The 19,609-nt window shown below is 42.2% G+C and overlaps 2 protein-coding genes across 4 annotated transcripts in view; both read left to right on the top strand.

Moving 5' to 3' along the window:
- Positions 1–15,451, top strand: part of CEP112 (centrosomal protein 112) — a 373,207-nt gene extending 357,756 nt beyond the window's left edge. For all 3 annotated transcript variants that reach the window (XM_032457024.1, XM_032457025.1, XM_032457026.1), the window contains 3 exons: positions 10,904–11,005; positions 13,924–13,988; positions 15,004–15,451. In XM_032457024.1, the coding sequence (XP_032312915.1) occupies positions 10,904–11,005; positions 13,924–13,988; positions 15,004–15,007 (171 nt within the window). In that variant the 3' untranslated portion in view covers positions 15,008–15,451. The remainder of the gene's footprint in view (positions 1–10,903; positions 11,006–13,923; positions 13,989–15,003) is intronic.
- AXIN2 (axin 2) overlaps positions 15,026–19,609 on the top strand; it is a 78,367-nt gene continuing 73,783 nt past the window's right edge. Inside the window, exon 1 of the mRNA XM_032457030.1 lies at positions 15,026–15,087. The gene's annotated coding sequence lies outside the window, so the exon portion shown is untranslated. The remainder of the gene's footprint in view (positions 15,088–19,609) is intronic.

Genomic DNA, 19,609 nt, shown 5'->3' with positions numbered 1-19,609 from the left:
GAGGTAAGGGGATTCGTGCACCAAATCCTCATTAGTGTTAATTGGAGCTGCCTGAGTAAATCCCAGGCGCACCAGGGGGACAATGACCGCCTTTGTGTTCTTATTTTGTGTTTTGTATAGAATGCCATATCTGGCGAGACATGCCTTCTCAAACTTAAGGACATAATTGGTACTTTGAGGGAGAGATTTAACTTATTTATAATTGTCAAGAGTTTAAATATGCAGAAAAGAAAGAGCAGTCACGGCTTGCCCCTTTTAATAGATGCTCTCAAGCCAGGTCAGAAATCTCTAACTAAATCGGGTATTTTGAATGATACTCAACTGAAGGTTAGATATGAACATTTGTATTGTCATTTTTGCTTTAAAAATAAGAAATGACATATTTATCGAGTAATTCCATCTCAAACTCTAATTGTAGCATGACTGCTCACCAGAATCTCTTGACTGATAGGCTGTCTGGATGGCCCTGGGTCATGTGAGGTGACGGCACGCGAGGCAAGCGATGAAGATGGCCCTGGTCTCTGGGCCGCATCTGACACCTATTGCCCCCCTCCCTGTGGGACCAGGGCCATGCTCCCCACCCCCTACCTTCTCTGGCCGTCCTGATCCTACCTCCTTCCACTTTTCCTGCGTCCCAAATGCTGGAGCCTCTTGGGGATGAGTCTTTGCTCCTGGGCAATTCCTAGTCTCTCCTGCCCTCTGCAGAGAGTGCTTCCATTCCCAAGGCTTCAGCATCCTCCTCTAGCGGGATCCTCAGGTATCCACTCCTGGCTTTCCTCACCAGCTCCGCTCCTCACCTCCTCACGCGTGTCTCCCCCGGACCTCAAACCACGAAAACGCAAACCCACACTGTATCTTCCACCCACACACAGACCACTCCCTCCACTTATTACCCTGTCTCTACATCACATGGCTGAGACATAAATTCTCATTTAACTCACCTCTCCCTTTTATTTTTCACAAGCCAGTCAGTTGTCAGCTTCTATTATACGGACTTCGCATAGCCATCACCTTAGAACAAGACCGCCTCACTCTCCTCGACCTTCCAGCCACGCCTGCTGTCCCCTGAATCCCAGGCCCTCCCCCGCCTCCCAGCAACAAGGAGATGTCAGGTCTCCGTCCTGGTCTGACAGTTGCTCACTGTGAGCCTGCATCCTCATCTAGGAAATAAGTATGATAATATCTATCTCCCAAACTTTATGCAAGGATTAAATAGAATCTCCACAATATGTAGATTATATAGCAGATCTTAATACAGTGCCTGGCATCTGTCAGGTGTTCGCAAGTGTTGGTTTCTCTTTACTGTCTCTGTTTTCTACATTAAATCTAAACTTGTCAGCATGTCTTTTATCGCCCTCCATAATCTCAAGGTCCCACCTACCTATTCAAATGTAGCTTTGTTCAGTCAGTAACTCATTAAAACAATATTTACTGAGCATTTACTATGTGCTGAGTGTTCCACTCTTACTTCAGGGTACAAAGAGTAAGTATCAAATGGCCTCCAAACCTCCAATCAGCCTTACTGACTATCAGTCCCAGTCCCTAAGTCTTCTTGGGCCTTTTATTAACAAAGTCAGTTAAAAGTCTCAGGAGTCTTCTTTCTGCCCTTGGTGGGCAGTTTGGTCCTCTGCTGATGGACCCTGCCTTTTCAGGGAGTCTAGCCCCACCAGAAAGGGCTGGTCCCCTCTCTTTCTGAGATGAAAGCCAGGAGCTGTAAGTAAACGTGAAAACAATGTGCCCTCCTGTGGGTGTTTTCTCCAGACCCTTTCAGAGATGTACCTTATGGAGTAAAGTGGGCAGTCTGCTCTCCTCTGACTCATGAGAACTCGCCCTCCACGTGCCCGTGTCGCTCACCTCCCCAGACTTCCCCAGTTATCCCTGCTCGTTCCCTGCCTCTAGAATTCCTGCTCAGATCATAATCCTTTAAAACTTACATCAGCCTTTCTTTGAAGTGAGGGAGTGTTCACAGTATGTATCACCCTAAGTGAAGTGAAGAAAAATAGTAGGAACAATATTATTAGGAAGAAAAACTTTAGATAGAGAAACCAAAAGATGTATTCTAGTGAGGAAGGAGCTGGCATTTAATTTGGGGGGGAGGGGGAGAAGCATGAGTCATTTAATATCACAGCCTTATAAAAAGTCTGATAGTGAGTTAGGGGGAGGAAACTTAGAGGAGAGAACAGGGCACGGACGAAACAAACTCCCCTCCTTCAGGGTGAATCTCCCAGATCACTTTTGATCTCAGCAGCCCTGTAAGCCCTGGTGTTTGCCTCCGATTTTCTCAGCTTTGAAGCTGGCCTGCTTATTAATAGCCACCGTGCTGATTAAGAGCTGCAGTGCTGTGATGACGGAATCTGCTCTTTGTATTTCGAGAAAGGTTTTGTGATGAGTTTACTCTAGACATTCTGAAAAGCCTGTCATCTTAAGACAAAGACTGACTTAACACCAACAGTTGTGTGCTCTTGGGTTTTGATTCATTCATTCACTCAGCAAATATTTAATGAGTTGCTGCCACTATGCCAGGCCCCGAGCTGAACGCCTGAGCTGCAGAGGTCAGCAAAACGGACACCATCCCTGACCTGTGGTGCTCACAGTCTGGGGCAGGCGCCAGCCAACTTTCCGGGAAGAGCTAGCTAGGAAATGTTTTAGGCTTTACGGGCCATAGGACCTCAGTCAAGACCACTCGGCTCTGCCAACATCATGGGAAAGTAGCCATCAATAATACTTAAACAAATGAGCATGGCTGTGTTCCAATAAAACTTTATTTACAAAAAAGTAGGTGGCAGGCCTGATTCAGTCTGCAGGCCAAAATTTGCTGACCCCTGGTCAAACAGATGCAACACACAAATGCATGTTAATATTTTGTATGTTCTGCCTTGTTTCAGTTAGGACAATTTTGGTTGCAAGCTACAGAAAATGCAACCCAAACTGAAAAATCAAGGGACAGGGCTAACTTTGGGAGCAGACTGATAAAGGGCCCAGTTCCGGTCTCTCCAGCTCTCTTCCTCTGGATTGGCTCCACTCTCAGACCGGCTTTCACTCCTTGGGAGCAAGATGGCTGTCCCAACCCTGGAATGACACTCCCCGTGTGAAGTCCAGAGGATGACAATTGGTCCCATGACTCTGGGTGGCTGGTTACCTGAACTTAGATCATATACTTAGGTCCTAAACAGTCACAGCTCGGGGGAACATGAGGTGACGATTGGCTGGGCCCCAGTGCCTACTCCACCCTGCGACCACCGTGGGCCGATGTGGGGGAGGGGGGACCCCAGTGACCGGACGACCCTTGAATGAATGAACGCTGAGGGGCAGAGCTCGCCATTATCCACTGCACCTGTGAAATTCTAAATGCGCGCCTCTGGGGGCCACATTTGTTTACTGGAGCTCTGTCTCCGTCAGGAGGTAAAATGTACAGCCTATATGCAAAATTGCACTCGAAATTTTAACATTCACACGTGTTGATTTCATGTCACACCCTCAGTCTTTTTAGGTATTTAAGTCTCTGATTCATGAACAGATTTGGGCAGTTTCTTGGTAATTTTCTGGCCTTTGACCGTCTTACCTGTTTTCCCTCCGTTTCTACGTCAGTTCTCAGGTAGACTTTCCCACATTTTCTTTTTGGTGTCAGGAATCTTTTCAGCTACCAAAGTGGATTGAGAACCTCTAAACCTACTTAAGTGCTGGGTGCAAACCATTCTTTACACTCTCAGGCCACCGTTTTCTCCACGGTACCCAGAAAGTGGTTCCTTCTTCCTGAAAACCTAACCCTTTCCAAAAACAAGTGCACGCCACCTGTCCGCTCGCGGGTCGGCAGTGGCTGCACCAGTCAGCCGCCCCCTCCGCCCCCGTCCTGAGAGGCCCAGGCCTGCTGAGCAGCAGGCTTGTCTCCTTCAGGGTGGAAACCGGTCCCTGTGAATAGGGGACAGAGGACTCCCAGGAGCTGCAGCCGCAGTTTGAGGGGACGCCAATTGGAATAAAGAACAGTAAGATAAAACCATACTGAAGAAAGAGGGGGAATGAATATTTTGAAGGTTGTTAAGAGAATTACGGCGACTTTGACATTTTCACTTCTGACTTCAGAACCAAAGTACACAGGCTGTGCTGGAGAGCATCTTTCTTAAAAGGGATCTCTTGGCAGTTGCTGTGGCAACACATAATACCTTAACCCCAATAAAAATGGAATTTCTTAGAAGGCAGTGCATTTTTTCTCAGCTGCACTAGAGCATTTTTTGCACCGTCTTTTGCTACTATTTCTTTCATTCTTATTCTTCAAACCACATTGGAATTCAATATCAAACCTATACATTCTATATATCATTCCCCTAAAAAGCCCGTGCAAAAGCTTTTTATTGCACAAAAGCCCATGGCTCAGAATACTCCACATTTCTGTTTGCATTGTTCTGTTTGCATATTCAATCCCCCCAACGCCTCCCTCACCGTGCAGTCTCCTACCCACCTCTTACCTGGCTTTCACTACCCTTCAGAAGCCCAGTGTCTTTGTGATGCTCCCTACATAACCCCTACTGCAGTGCCCATCCATGTTCACGCTCCCTCAGAGTATATACTGTGCTGCAAACTTGTCTCTTGTTATTTCCCCCATCTCCAACCCCCTACAATCTACCCACCAGTCAAACTCAGCTTGCTTTATGGCATTCAGCTAAGCCAGGTGTTAAACGGACAGGCTTCTGAATAAACGAATCCATAGTGAGTAAAGCATCTTGTAATGTCCCTTCACCCTCCCATAGATTTCTAACTGGTAGAAGTCCAGGCTGGGTGGAGAGATAGTTTTGAGCTGAGATCCAGACATTCCTACCCCAAAGCCTGAGCTCTGAACCCCTGCACTTTACTATATTAAGTTAAAAGGCAGGTTACAATCAGTCTGTCCTTTTGTACAGGAAGGCTCTATCATGTCATGTTACGGGGCACCCCTCTGCCCCAAACCCTCAACGATGATTAGTAAAACATAAAAAGAGAAAAGTAAAAAGATATGTTTGGTATGAAAACCAAGATGAACATCCATAGGATCAGAAACAGAACAGAACCCCAGGGTGGTGAGGCTGAAGCTGCCGGTACAAGGTCCCAAGAGCAGCGGCAGGCAGAGGCAGCTGGGAGGAGAGACCCAGGTAACCGGGCCTGGAAATGCAGGAAGGGCCCCTTGCCTTTCAGGTAAATGACAAGAAACTGTCGCAGCTTGAAAGCAAGGGCTGTGGGGTGAGCCCCGGTTCCTGAAAGGAGACTTTTGACAGCTGTTGCTTACCTGTAGCGAGGGGCCATGGCTTATCCAGACACAGCCCCATCACCAGGTCTTGAGAAGCTCCCCCGGCTGGGTGCCTGGACCCACAACACCCCTGATATTGCCACAGAGCAGGACCCTACAATATCCAGAGTTTCAGATGGAAGCCGTGGCAAAACCCATGGGACAGGAAAGTATAATCGGAAAAATGAGATACGCCCTGGGTAAGAAAAAGCATGTGGGCATTTGGTGAATAAACTGAAAGCAAGCTAAGATGTCTGATGCTCCAGAAGCAGGGAGACTGGGGTGACAGGACGGTGAGAGGTGGAGAAGGGCAGGATCTTGTTGGCCACATAAAGGATTTTGATCTTGACTTTAATGGTGGAACAAATTCAGTTCGAAAAACAAAATCAGCATACCAATATTGCAGTAGTCTGGGTGCAGAATGAGGTATTGTGGACTGGGGTGATCCCAGGGGTGACGCAGACTAGTGGAGAGACATCTAGGAGACAGCATCGATAGAGTTCTTAGTGAGTTCCCTTTGTCTGCCACTGAGCTGACCCCAAAAATGCTTGGTTGGAATATGCTTTGTAAAGTAATATTAGGCAATGTCATATTCCTGATCTTCACTCTTACTTTAAAACACAATACTGACTGTGCAGAGATGTGTTAAAAAAAAAAAAAAAAAAACAGGATTTACCAATGGCAATGCAAAAAGTGGCCTTCACTGTCTCTCACCTCTTTGAAAGTGAGTTTAGTATGGGGTGCATTGACGCTTACCATAAAGTAACTTGTGTTTGAAACACCATCCCCACATTGTCTGTACAAAGCTACCATTTCCATCTTGTTTTTACAGTAGGAGGTTGATGTATTTGACAAAGTTCTGACATACTGACATAACTGATACTGTGTTTCTCAAATAAAAACACCCCTACATGTGTTACTTCTCCCATCTATATTTTTGATGAAATCATAGAGTTCCAAGGTTTGATTTTTTTTCAACATCACTTTGAATTTTTATCTCCAGGCACCCTCTTGGCTCAAGTCAACTTCATATTCTTTACACTTCATAGACTCTTACTTATGCAAATGAATATTTATCTGATGAGACAGGGTATAAGTTTTACCTAATTGTGATGCTAACCTCCAGTTACAGTGTTCTTGGTCTTCGTAGTCTGTTTTTAAAATCAAAGGAAATGTTGTCAGTGTTGTGCCTTCCAGGGAAAGGTGGGCAGTCTGTTGCCATGGAGCAGAACACAGCTCTCATTGGTCATGTGGGTACCATGTTATACATACACCGTTTCCACTCAGCCTACATTACAGGAATGTCATTGTTTGTCATGATGTCCTGAGTTGCCTAATTCTCCTTCACTAAAGGAAAGGCAGTGAAGGAAAGTGGAGAGAGAAGTAACCATTGTGGAGAGAAGGGAGCTATGTCTGTTTGGTGTGATGTGGTTGTGGAACATGGAAGAGCAGATAATGATACACATGGCTTTTTGAGGGCAGTGGGAGTGCTAAGGTGGAATGGAAAGGAGCCACAACTGTCTGGGAAATTCCTTTCCAGAAGTACTCAAGCAAGAACAGTCTTTGAATTCTTCTGTGTTTAATAAACATCCTTCACTGGTGTAATTGGACACTGTGTATGAATAAAATTTAATATTCAAATCTAATAATAAAATCGATTTGTATGTAAAAAAATTTGATCTCCTTTAGTAAAAGGAATTGTATGTATGTCCAGCAAACCTTTTGCTTAGATCAATTCAACTTCCTCTTGTTTCTTACTCTGTTGTAAGGCCAGATTAACACCAAAAAAGAAATGTGGGAAGACAGGAAGGAGGGAGAGTGGCATGTGTAACAGTGAATAGTGTGTGATTAGTCTATAGATAAACGTTATCCTTCCCTGATTATTTCCCGTCAAACACATCCCGGGTCAGAGGTGTGGACAGCAAAATAGTAACAGGAGTCGAAAGTGATATAAAGAAATATAAGCTAATTCTTTCCTTCCTCTTTCTTATTCTGCCACAGGACAAACTTAGAGATAGCCTTCACTGATTGAACTTTAAAGTGTGCACTTCCGTGGGGGGTTTGTGGGAGTTTTATTTTAGGTCCAAATGTGTACTGCATTTGTACAGATTTTTTTAAAAATTAGCCTTATCATAAATCCTTGGTAAATTAAAATTTTAAACCAATGGGAAAGTATGGGGAACCATACCATACTGGAACCAATTGTTGTTGACATTGTTGTCATTTAAAACATAGAGCGAAGACTAGCTGGATGCCTGGAAAGATGTCCGCCAGCCCCTGTTATGCTAGGGAGAGCACCAGTGTGCTGTGGATAAAGTGCCCTGTCTGGTTGTGTATGTCAGAGTCTTTTCCTTTGGAGATGAAAGAGACATTTCAGCATGTGGAAAGACTGTGTGAGAAATTGCAGAGCATAGTGCTAAGAATATGTGCTTGAGAGTCAGACTGCTTGAGTTCAAATTGTGGCTTACCCCTCTGTGCTTACCTCATTGGGTTGTCAGAAGGTTTAAACACTCCTTAAAACACTTAGAATTCAATCGGCACATACGAAGTACTCAATAAACATTTGCTGGTAGTAACGTCATTAACCTCATAAATAGAGTAAAACAGATTGGTTAAAGTTTTCCATGACTTTATTAAAGTAACAGAATTCTGCTTGGTATAATGATGATTAAACTCAGGATTTGAATTTAAGGGTTCAGAGTTGTAATATTTTCCCGATTGATAGTCTCACCCATAGGTGAGGTAATTTCAGATTTTCCAAGGGCTCATTTTAAGTTCACTCAGATTCACCAAAATCAGAAAAACAAAGAAGAAAGGACTAGACAGAAAGTAGAAATGCCAGGATCCTCAATAAAGGTTGGAAAATACAGCATATGGAATTTTAAAAGTGATGGGAGGGATAGTCGTGATCACAGAACAGCCTGGCTCACACACAGCTGTCTGCTGTCTGTGGCCTAGCCTCCGAGAGAGGGAGACAATCAGATGTGAAAAGTTAAGTGGGGCAAGAGAGTAAAGAGAAACTGTGAGCATCAACTTAAGGGCTTAAGTTCTTGGCCATGACTTCCAAAGTACTTGAAAACTAAGAGGAGATGGGCCCCAAGAACAAACGAAATAATAAGCTTGGTCAAAGGGTGTTGAAGACTACGATACAGAATCATAGCTGTGGAGTGCCCCGACGCACTCCCCCTTTCAGCAAATACTTGGTTCCATTCAAAAATGAGGTTTAATTTTTTTTTAAGAAAAAGGAACTAGTATAAGATCCTTGCTAGATGAAGAGAGAGAGAAAGAAGGAATGTAAGCAAAAAGCAGGTTAGAACATAGATCAAATGGGCAATTACCCAAGAAATAAGGAAGAAGGTTCAGACAAATTACAGTTCTTTGAAACAAAGAGTTCTTCATAATGTCAAAACATTTACAAAACACATTGATAGATCTCTCTGTCAAAGAAAAAGATGGAGGGGAGAGAGGAGGGAAAAAAGATATGTTTAAAGATGATAGAAGTTAACAGAGATGAAAAGTGATCTCTCAGAGCTTAGGGAAAATGGTAGCTAAAATCAAAAGACTACAGAGATTGAAACCATATTAGAAGAAACAAAAATAGGAAAATCATAACTAGAACATCTAAGAAAATATGGTGAAAACACAACATGAAGTGAAAGTATAAAACAGATATAAAATGATAAGAAAGTAAAATAATAGAACAAATTATAATTATGGAAGATTGTCAAAGAAGAGCCAACACATGCAAAATCTCTGTTCCTGAAGTAAAGAATAGGAAAAAATTTATATAGAACCCGAACATATGTAACTATAATGGAGAACAATTCTTCTAACAGAAGAAACTTTTCTTCAAAGAACTAAATATAAAGGTAGAAAGGGCACACATGGTGTTTCAGGAAAATTGATATAGAGTCATTAATACCAAAACATATCCCAGTGAAGTTACTGAATCAAGGGAAAAAGAAAATCATATGGGCATCCAAGCAAATAAAGAAGGTCACATTCAACATGGAAAAAACAGAAGCCTAGCTTCAGACGTCACCATAGCAATGCCAGAAGACACTGAGGAAGCATCTCCAAAATTCTGAGAGAAAGAAAGAGGGACAGAAGCATTTGTATACCCAGCCAAGTTGTCTTTCAAATGTACAAGCAGTGGGCAGACATTCTAAACAAACAAGGATACAAGAAACAGAGCAAACACGAGTCCTTTTTAAGAGTAGTAGCTCAGAATTACAGAGCCAGTGTTGAGTGATAAGAATAAAATGTCAATATATAATAGTCTGTGAGCCCTCGATAAAGGTTGCCCCTAAGGTCTGTTTTATAAATCATGTGTTTTGCTCTGTGTTTGCCTTTCATTTGAGTCAGCTGATGAATGTAACTATTGGACTTAAGTCCCAGATGATAAAATGGAAAAAAGCAAATATTGTATCAGTGAGAGATCATTTTTCATTATTTCTGGTTTTCCTTTAGGTATAAATCATAAGATTGTAACATACATCAAAAAAAAAAACCCACTTTGCCAAAAATTGAAAAATTGTTACCTAGAACATTTGCCATGGGATTTCAGTAATAAACTATTAGAACACATTTCTTCCTTAATTTAGTGTAGTATAAGAAAAGATGGATATTAAAGGCAAATAATTTTAAATTATCCTCAGTAAATCCATAGATTGTCTAACTGAACTCAGTTGCACATCCTTCCGTAGTATTACTACCTTATTTTCAGGTGTGTCCACTGAATCATTTGTGGGCTACACTGCAGTTCAAGTTTAATACCAGTTAAGTCACACACAGCACATGCAGCAGATTTTTTAATTCCGTTGCACCTCAGATTAGGAGGAAGAAAAAGAAACAGAGCTGAAGAAAGACATGAAAACAGTCACGCTCACATTCATGGTCACACTCATACACTTCCTCATCCTGCTCAAGCATATTCTTCCAAAGACTTTTCTTCCACCTTCCCCACCTTCCTGTTTAGAGCTTTAGCTTTTAGAGAGATGAATGGGATGAGCCAGCAACCTTTTCTTTACCAGCTCAGTGACCATCAGTTGAGCAAGAACTGCTGGGGCTCTGGAGGCAGAGGGAGACTCACGAGGCAGAGATACTCGTGACGACAGGGGCTCTCGGGTAGAGGGGAGGCTTGGAGACACAGCTGTGCAGATTTTCCTTCATTTGTGTCTCCATACTCGTACGGATCATATCCAGCACCCAGGCGCCTAGACAGTCTGGGGGGCTCTCTTAATCAGACCAACAACATACCATGAATTGTCCTCAAATCACAGTTTAGTATGATCACAGTCCACATCCTGATCAAGAAAAGGATACAGGGTTAGCAAAACGTGTACATCATGAGTAAGAGGAGAGAGCAGGTGTTGTACTTACCCAGTGCTGAAAACTGTGCCAGCAGGGATTTTAAAGAAATAAAGTGTGGCTGCAGGGACTGTCTCTCCTAGACCCTCATGGACAGGCTGAGTACCTTTTTCAGTTTGTGACTGTTTCCCTTTATTTCATCTTTGTTGTCTGGTTTCTGACCACATGTATCAGACATAACTTTGTGATGAATGGATATTATTCTGGGATTTCTTAAATTCAAAACAGTCATTTCTGTGATCAGCAAGATAAGCTTTTATTTTTTTTTCCCTTTAGATAACTTACATACGACAAGAATATGAAACAAAATTTAAAGGGTTGATGCCAGCATCTCTAAGACAAGAACTTGAAGACACTATTTCCTCCCTAAAGTCACAGGTAATTACTAGAATCAAGGAATTTTTCAAGGATTTAGGTGATGTGCATATCTGAATTCATAAGTTTGATTCTAAATTGATGCCAGAAATCAATGTGATGTCTTAGCATAACCTAGTTCTCAGGATGAATTGGTTTGGGGGGCTCTTTTTGGGTAGGGGAGGTAGATTTTTTTTTTTTCTTACTAGTTTAAGAACTCTTTGTCTCAAAATTTTCTTAAAAGCATCCTTGAAATTGAAAAGTTCAGTTATGGTTACTTTTATTTACAGTCCACATTCCAATACAGACTCACCCTTTTATTCTTGGTACCATTCCCAAAATGCCATCACTTAGCACACTGCTAATTCCTTACTGTGTGAAAGGGCAGAGAAATAAAAAACATGGTTAAGTTGGAAGCATTTTTATTCTGGTGTATTTTTTATGATTATTAGAGATAATGAGATGCATTTTAAGATCCAGGCAAGATAATAACAAGGTATTCAAACAATCAGGTTACACATTTCTGCTGCAATGTATAGTTCTTGGTACAGTGGTTTACAACATGAGAGATAAAACTGGCTTAAATTTAGATACTAATTAAAAACTTCCTACAGAAGTTTTCTCTAAAACAAGTTTTATATATTGCTGTATATATTTTAGATAGCGTTAGTTTTATATATTGCTAGTTTAAAAAAAAAACTAATGAGTATTTCAACTCCACATGAGAAAGAGTTCACATATTCCCATGTCTAACACACTTAGAAATTCAAAACGTCCTTTTTTTCTGGGAGAGCTCCACAAGGGAAAGATTTCTTTGCTCTCTGTGCCAAGAATGATGCCTGTCACAGGGTACGTGCTCAATAAATTTGTTTACGAATAAAACAAAGGATGTAGTTTGATGGTATTCACGTTAGCCGTTTATGACGCATAAGGTGAATGCGGAGCAAATGTCAGCCTTGCCTTTTATATTCCCCTGAGTAAAAGTCTCTTATCTGAAAATACCAATCTCTAGGCAACCGTTAGCGATTGCTTTTGTAGTCTCAGAAGAAGTTTTGCTGTGCTAGCTCCTACGTGTAAAAATAAGTACCAAGGGAGGGTGGTGGCTTAGAAAGGGTTAAGTCATCATTATTGACATGAAAAACTCTCTTCGAGGTGTGGTTTTCCCATTAACTTCGTAGGAGAGCTTCCTTAGGGTCAGCTGTGTGGGACCTAGCACCTTTGGAGGAGTTTTTTTAAGAAAGAGAAGAAAGAATGAAATCTGATATCCACCTGCAGGGCTTCTGTTATCATTCATATCATTTCACTGTAATAAAAACCACTTCAGCCTCCTAAAACTGGATGTTGACCCAGAAGGAGAGTGCTGCCAGCTGCGTGAGGGCCTCAGCCTTGGCAGCTGCGTGGAGGAGGCGCTGGCCATGTAGTGAGCAAATTTAGTTTGAAAGCACAGGTGCCTGTGTTTTTGAAAATTGTTGGAATTCCGATTGCAAAGCACGGTGGGGGCAGGGAAGCTGAATCGGTGCAGTCCTTGCATCTGCTGAAATTATCAGTTGTCCTGGGGGGTCATGTGAGCAACTGGATAAAATTAAGGCCAGGGTTCTATGACACATAAGCAAAACCGAGGGGACCCCTTTGATACGTACCCATTTAGAAAACCTGTGCTTTTCCCCGCTTCGAGTACATTTTCTCTCCTGCCAGCTGTACTCTCTTGCATAACTATGTTTCAGAATCAACCGTTGCCATGGTTTCAGTGCAGCCCAAAGAGGCAAGAGTAAACAGTTCCGAAGTGATCAAATACCCCGACTCTTGATTACATTAAGTCATAGGATAAGTTATCCCCAAATCATTTTTATTTGGTTGTATAATGTGCTATCGAATTTATACCTGATATAAGTAGCTTTAATAATATAGAAATTTATACTTCAAAATAACCCAACCACGTTGTAAAGGTCTGACTTAAGAGAATATATTTGGCAATTAAGTTTCCTCCATCCCCAGCCCCATAAGAGTACCTGTACTAGGCACTTTCTATTAGTCATTTCATGTCATCCTCATAATTTGGGGAAGGGGCTGTCATTACCCCTGCTTCACAGGTAAAGCGTCAAGAGCATAAGGAAATTTCCTAGTACCACAGAGGCCAAACCAGGAATTGAACCCATGCTGGCCTAACTCCAGACAAAGCTCGGGCTCTTTCCACCACACGGTACTGTCTCTCCAACCTCAGGGAACCCCCGGGATGGATTAAGGTTTCTCGTAGGCAGTAATCTTTCCACTCGCTCATTCATTCATGAATGAGTTAAGGAATACCAGCTACGTGCCCAGCCCTGTAAAAGAAACTAGAGATACAGAGATGAGTGAATGTCATCCCTGCCCCAGAAGAGCTCTCAGGCTTGAGGGAGAGAGACGAAAACAAATAACCACAAGGGAGTTTGAAAAGCACTAACAACAGAATCAGAGCCTAAGGAGGAGAGGGCCGCTGATTGCCTGGGGCAGGACCAGATGAGCTGCGGGGGAGGAGTCAAGGAATTCAGTAGGAGATGTGACTTTTGAGCCAGACAGTGAAGGATGAACAAGAGGCAGTTAACCAAGCATTCCCTAGAGAGAAAACGTCCTGTGCCGAGGGGCCAAAGAGGATGAGAGACGTGGAGTTTAAGGCGGCGACGGAGGGGAGGGCATGAGGAGAGATGGAGCCGCAAAGAAGGGCTGGACCGGATCCAGACAGTGCTGCAGTGCTCCCTGTGAACCTGGTCCTGTGGCCTCTGAAGGCTTTTCAGTAGGGATGTGATGTGATCAAACGTAAAAAACACAACATGAACACTCAACAAGTCCTCTGCGTTTTATCCAGGGAGTCATATGAGTTTAAGTAAAATCCTGCCATCCTGTGTTTGCACAATATTGCCCTTTAAGCCACGTTCATCTCTTCTCATACAAGGTGTCTTTTCTAGGTTAACTTCCTGCAAAAGAGAGCAACCATCCTTCAAGAGGAACTGACCACATACCAAGGCAGAAGGTACAGCCTGGGATCAGAATGCCTTCTGAGTAGTTCGTATGGTCTGCACCTGTGAGCCTCCTGGTTGGACATTAAAATTTGTATTAAAATGCTTAAACATATCAATTTTGAAAACAAACAAACAAAAAGACTTATTTTTAGTATAGAGCCTGTCTTGGGGAAAAGCCCGCCCCCAGCACGAGGTGCAAGGGCCTGCCTTTGCCTGACGTGGCGGGGCCTCACCTGTGGAGGCAGGACAGGACATTGTCTTGAAGCCCAGTTGCAGGGTTAGGGAGACACTGTCTTCCTCTTAAAACAGTGAGATGGTGCAATTCTTCATACCGTAGCCCACATCCTCAAAGCCCTACATCTCCCGTAGGCTTGGCTCTGTTGCAGATGTTTTTCAGACCAAAATATGGCTCAGTGATGTTGCAACACTTGCCAAGACTTCGGTGCCCCCAGAGCGCACTTCTCAGGGTGCAGGAGATCCTTCTAGTTAGAGGTTCCCAGAGGCATCACTGACACAGATCACGTTTACCTGCTCTGATTCAGTCTACAACCTTCGCCTTAGTGCAGAAAAAGGCCGACCCCTTATTTGGCATTGAATTAAAAGCAAAAACTTTGGATACACACTACCACATACAAAATAGATAAAGATTTACTATCTAGCACAGAGAACTATATTCAATATCTTGTAATAACCTATCATGGAAAAGAATTTTAAAAAAAGAATATATAGATATACATCTAAACATACACTGACTCACTTTGCTGTACACCTGAAACTAACACAGTATTATAAATCAACTATACTTTAATTAAAAAAAGAAAAGAAAACCTTGTGAATTGTTTACTTTTCAAAAAATTCTCTTGCTTGGTACAGATATGACTTGATCCCTTTAGGTGTAAATGATGAAATTTTGGTATCAGATATCCTTTTTAACTTCTGTCCGACTTCTGAATTAGAACCTATTTTATTATTGACATGTGCGTTGAACCTAGAGAAAGTCATCACTTTGGGGTTTTTGATTTTCAGGTAACTGCACGTAGACTTAACTGAGTCACACAGGAGAGTGGTGGATCTAACCGTCCGGGCGGCGCTGTGGATTTCTTCCAGCAGGTTTGAAGATTTGGATATTGTAAACTGTGAGATCGATGGCATTTTTTTTAATGCTTACATGTAATTAAGAACATAAAAACATGCATTGCTCGTACACTCATGGGGTGGTTTCATTTGTGTCTGCCTAAGGTATTTTTTTAACATTCCTTTATTTCTGATATCCATATACGTGTGCCAGTGAGTGTGTGCTGAGACTTGCTTATATTCGGAAAAGAAATGATTTCTGGCTCTGCCTCGTTAATCCTTTTGCGTAGAATTTTACCAGTTGCATATGATCAAAATCACGTTTGTAGTATCATATCCAAAATTTTAACATGTTCACACTTGTTTTCATGTTGGCATACTATTAAAATATTATTTCGTACTTATCAGTTTTATTTCTACTTTTTACTGCACCTCATTTGCTAACATAAATATGACATGTGCATGGGTGTTTTTTTTCCCCCTAGAAAATACTGTCACTCTCAAATTGTGCTATGGGGAAAAATACCTTATGTCATGTCAAAGATCAAATCCATAAGTAGCACATTTATTTAGAATAAAAAATCACTGGGTTGTCTGACATCAGTCCAGGTACATGTCATGTTGGGCTCCGATCTGATCCTGGGACTCCGGTTGCAGAATAGTGTAAGAATTGCATATAGCAGCTGCGATTTTATTGTGGTTTTCTTGATCTCTGACTTGATGGTTGTTGTTTAATTATAATATCAACTGACATTCCTTAAGAAAGCCTAAAAATGTGGAGATATGTTGGGGGGCATCCCTGGCAAGTGATGGCAAAATGAGCTTTGATTCGTCCCATTTTCCTTGTTGAGAGAATATGGTGTCAGCTCCCATGGACGGATGGGAGCTAGCCTCACCCGAACGCTAGTAAGCAATTCTGTGTGGATTGGTCAACCCTGACTTACCAAGGAAATTCTGAATTGCAGAGGATGGCTGTTCCGTGTTCTTTTTGACTGTGTTGTGGTGCGTGCCATGGGCCCTTTGAGACATTCTGAAATCTGGCCTGTGGGCGGGGCTGTAATCATCTGATTTACTGTGAAAGGACAGGGCAGAACGTTTATTTACAGTTTTTCAAATTCTTTTCTCTTTCCCACGCCCATCTTTGTTGTTTGCTGCCTGAGGATTAATTATCCTTTTTTGTACTGTAACTGAGACATGGAGATGATAAGGAAGTAACAGGTTTTACAGCCACTTCCAAAGCTAGGGCGTAAACACTGCCTTGTGGCCTGCCGTCAGTGAGAGGCCTCAAATCCTTGCACTAAATCATCTCTGCCTGGTCACCACTCTGCCTGGTCATGTCCACCCGGACACCTCCTCCAGAAATAAGTCTCTGTCCTTTGAAAGATCGGATTTTTTTCTTGCATATACAACAAATTATAGCACTGGCTTTGAGAATATTCGGGAAAAAGAGAGATTGTATGAGATGCTTTTAAAACTACCGAACAAATGATAACAGTTGGTGCTATGATTGAGTACTTGGAAGGGAAAGATTACAACTACATGGTTAATTTCAAGTACTTCTATACAGACTGTGAAAAACAGGTTGAAGCTCAACAGATTCCATTAGGAAGGTTATTAGCTGCTTGAGGTGAAAATGCTTTGTGAATTGCATTGTGTGCTGGGATTGGAACTCCCACTCGAGAGTATTTGTTTTTCATGAGTAAATATTAGTAGGTGTTTTGGAAAGTTGCCTGCTATGCTTTCTTTTCCTTATTTCAAGGGTTATGAAATTACAAACACTGGTGAACCTTTGACATTACCCAGATCCTGTTTCCCTTCTGAAGTGTGTCATATGCGTCTGGGAGTAAACGGACTGAAACTTTAGGTCAGTTCGATTAAAGGTGATAGGAATTAGGTGGCTGACACTAATGTTTTTGTGAACATTCTCTGCTAAAGGAAGAGAAAGAAAAATTGCTCTGGGCCTGTTTCAAATTCCTCACTGAATTGAGTACCCAGTCTATAAATGGCTACTGGGAGATAAAGCAAGTGCTTAGGAAATAAATTATAAACAGTATGCCTTATTATAAAATCATCTAAGATGTCATCCTTTCTTTTATCTGGTGGAAGATCAGTTGTGCCTCACAAGTGCCTAGTTTAGTTACATTTCGAGCGGGTTATATTGGCTGCTGTATCTGAGTCAAATGCTTGTGCTTTTTACATTTCAACATGTAACTGTCAACAGGTGGTGGCTGGTAAACGTCTGGAAGAAGCTGATCGGGGGAAAGTTGTGGGGTCGCGGTGTTCTCGGGTGTATGTCTATCCGGTTGGGGGTCGGGCAGGGGAAGGGTTCACAGGGGTGTTGGCTGTCAGTCACCAGCATGTGTCATGATTTGGTTGGAGTCCACCAGTTCTGCGTCACCAAACAGTGAGCCATTTCAGGGGTCTGACCTCTGGTTTTTGCCACATCCCCACTCACCAGTCAAATCCTCTGAGGGCAGCCCTCCAGGGGCACAACGGAGTAAAGAAGAGGACAGAGAGAGAGAACGGAGGATGGAGGGACCCGCTTTATAGTTTGGACAAAAGAATTGACTGTGACTCAAGGGAAATAGTTCAGATTCAAACCTTATCCTGTAATGTCCCATAGTAGCAGCGATTTCCTCAGAAACGGGCACGTGCTGACAGTGGTGAGCAACCTCATTAAAGGAATCTGCAGAGAAAGTGCAGAAAGAAGAAATTGTGAGTTTGATTAACAATTAACAGCTGTTGTTCGTACTGAAGTGCAGCAAGCAGCCACGGAAGGCGGTGGTGTCTTAGCTTTCTTTCTCAGAGTAAAAAGCAAAGGTAAAACATCAAACATGGCGGGAGGAAAGTTTCAGAACACAAGGTCATTTTAATTCATAGTTCCCTTAAAAGAACTATCTCTTCTCAGCTTTCATATTTTGTTCAGAAAGGTCGTCTCTTTTAAGCCTCGTCATTAAAGACGGTTTGCTCTTTAAAGTGAATTATCAAAGGGGGTAGAAATTGCAAGTTACTGAAACTAAAATGCATGATCAATTTTAAGTCTGCTAACTAAAGCTTACTTAAAATCGGATGTGCTTTTGCCCTGGCAGCCCCTTTGATAAAACCAGAAAAAGATACATGGTTGGTCAATTCAAAGTCGGAAAAGAGATAATTAGATAAAACTTTTTTTCAACCATTGAAGTGGTTTTTGGATTTGGAGGCTTGACCAGGAGGTAGTGGCATGGGCTGGAATAGTATTTGAAAAGGAAGAACTGAATATCCCAGATTCTGACCTGTGTTAACATTCTTCGCTATGGTTTTAAGAACTGAGTCAAGCCTTAGATCATATTATTTACCTCTCAATGGAGGAAGGAGAATGGAATTTGAAACATAAGATTGAAGGAATTTTAAAATCTGGATCCTTCACCAGTATCTAGTTCAGTTGAAAATTCGTGTTTCTAGACATTTCTGTCTTAAACAAGGATTTCCATCAGGTGAATGTTTTAAAACCAAGGCCCAAGATGTTACCATAGATTCTGCTGTTTTTAGAACTGAGCTTAGTCTAGACGTCAGGCTATAAATACTTTTACACTTGAGGGTCTCCCAAGTAAGAGAGCTCTTACAGAAAACAGCTAGTTGGACCCAAAGGCTTTTTCCTGGAACAAAAAGAGGGGGCTACCTAGTTGAGAGCCCAGTGTATTTAATTAGCTAAACTGGGGGCAACATGAGTGAATCCATTTTGTCTGTACGCCTTCACTTCAACTGGAAAGGGAAATTAGTCCATAGGTGGGGTCTACCAATCAGCTCTGTTTCCTTAGGCAATTCTCTTCACCTACTCAGGCCACACTTTTCTAACCTATGACATAAAGACTACATACAGTTAGACCAATATCTCCTAATAGGTACCATTTCAATCCTCTAATTCAGTGTTTCTCAAACTCGTATTCCATCCATCCCTGTTCTGTATGGTTTGTCTTCAGGTATTTGGATGTCACCTTTATGAATTGTGTCATGCTATATCTCCCCTTCAGCTGCATAAGACAGTAATTTTTTATTGTGTCTCTGGTTGCTGAGGGTTGATGGGTGCCGGCAGATGTGGGCTGGGCTGCAGTCATGGGAGGCTTACTGGGTTCAAGCCCATGATGCTTCACTCACATGGCAGCTGTGAGGAGCCCTCAACAGGAAACCCACCGAGAGACCAACCCCAGAAGCCACCAGCCATGTAAGGTCCAGGCCCATAAGTGGAACAGCATCATTTCTACTGAACTGTGTCAAAGACAGAGGCCGCCCAGAGTCAAGGAGAGAGGACAACAAATTTCTTCTGTATGCATAGGGAATATCAATATCTTATAATAACCTTTAATGAAAAAGAATATGAAAACAAATATATGTATGTGTGTGTGTATATATATATGTATGTATGACTGGGACATTATGCTGTGCTCCAGAAATTGACATATTATAACTGACTATACTTCAATTAAAAAAAAAAACATAGAGGACCGAGACCCCAGCAATGGCAAAGTTTCTATGACCATCTCTTTGGTAAAGAAACCTGACTTTCTTTAATCTGGAATCT

Source organism: Camelus ferus, chromosome 16, assembly GCF_009834535.1.
Source record: "Camelus ferus isolate YT-003-E chromosome 16, BCGSAC_Cfer_1.0, whole genome shotgun sequence".
In the NCBI taxonomy this organism is placed as follows: domain Eukaryota; kingdom Metazoa; phylum Chordata; class Mammalia; order Artiodactyla; family Camelidae; genus Camelus; species Camelus ferus.
The sequence above is the reverse complement of the archived record's forward strand: the minus strand, read 5'-3'. Positions and strand labels throughout refer to the sequence as shown.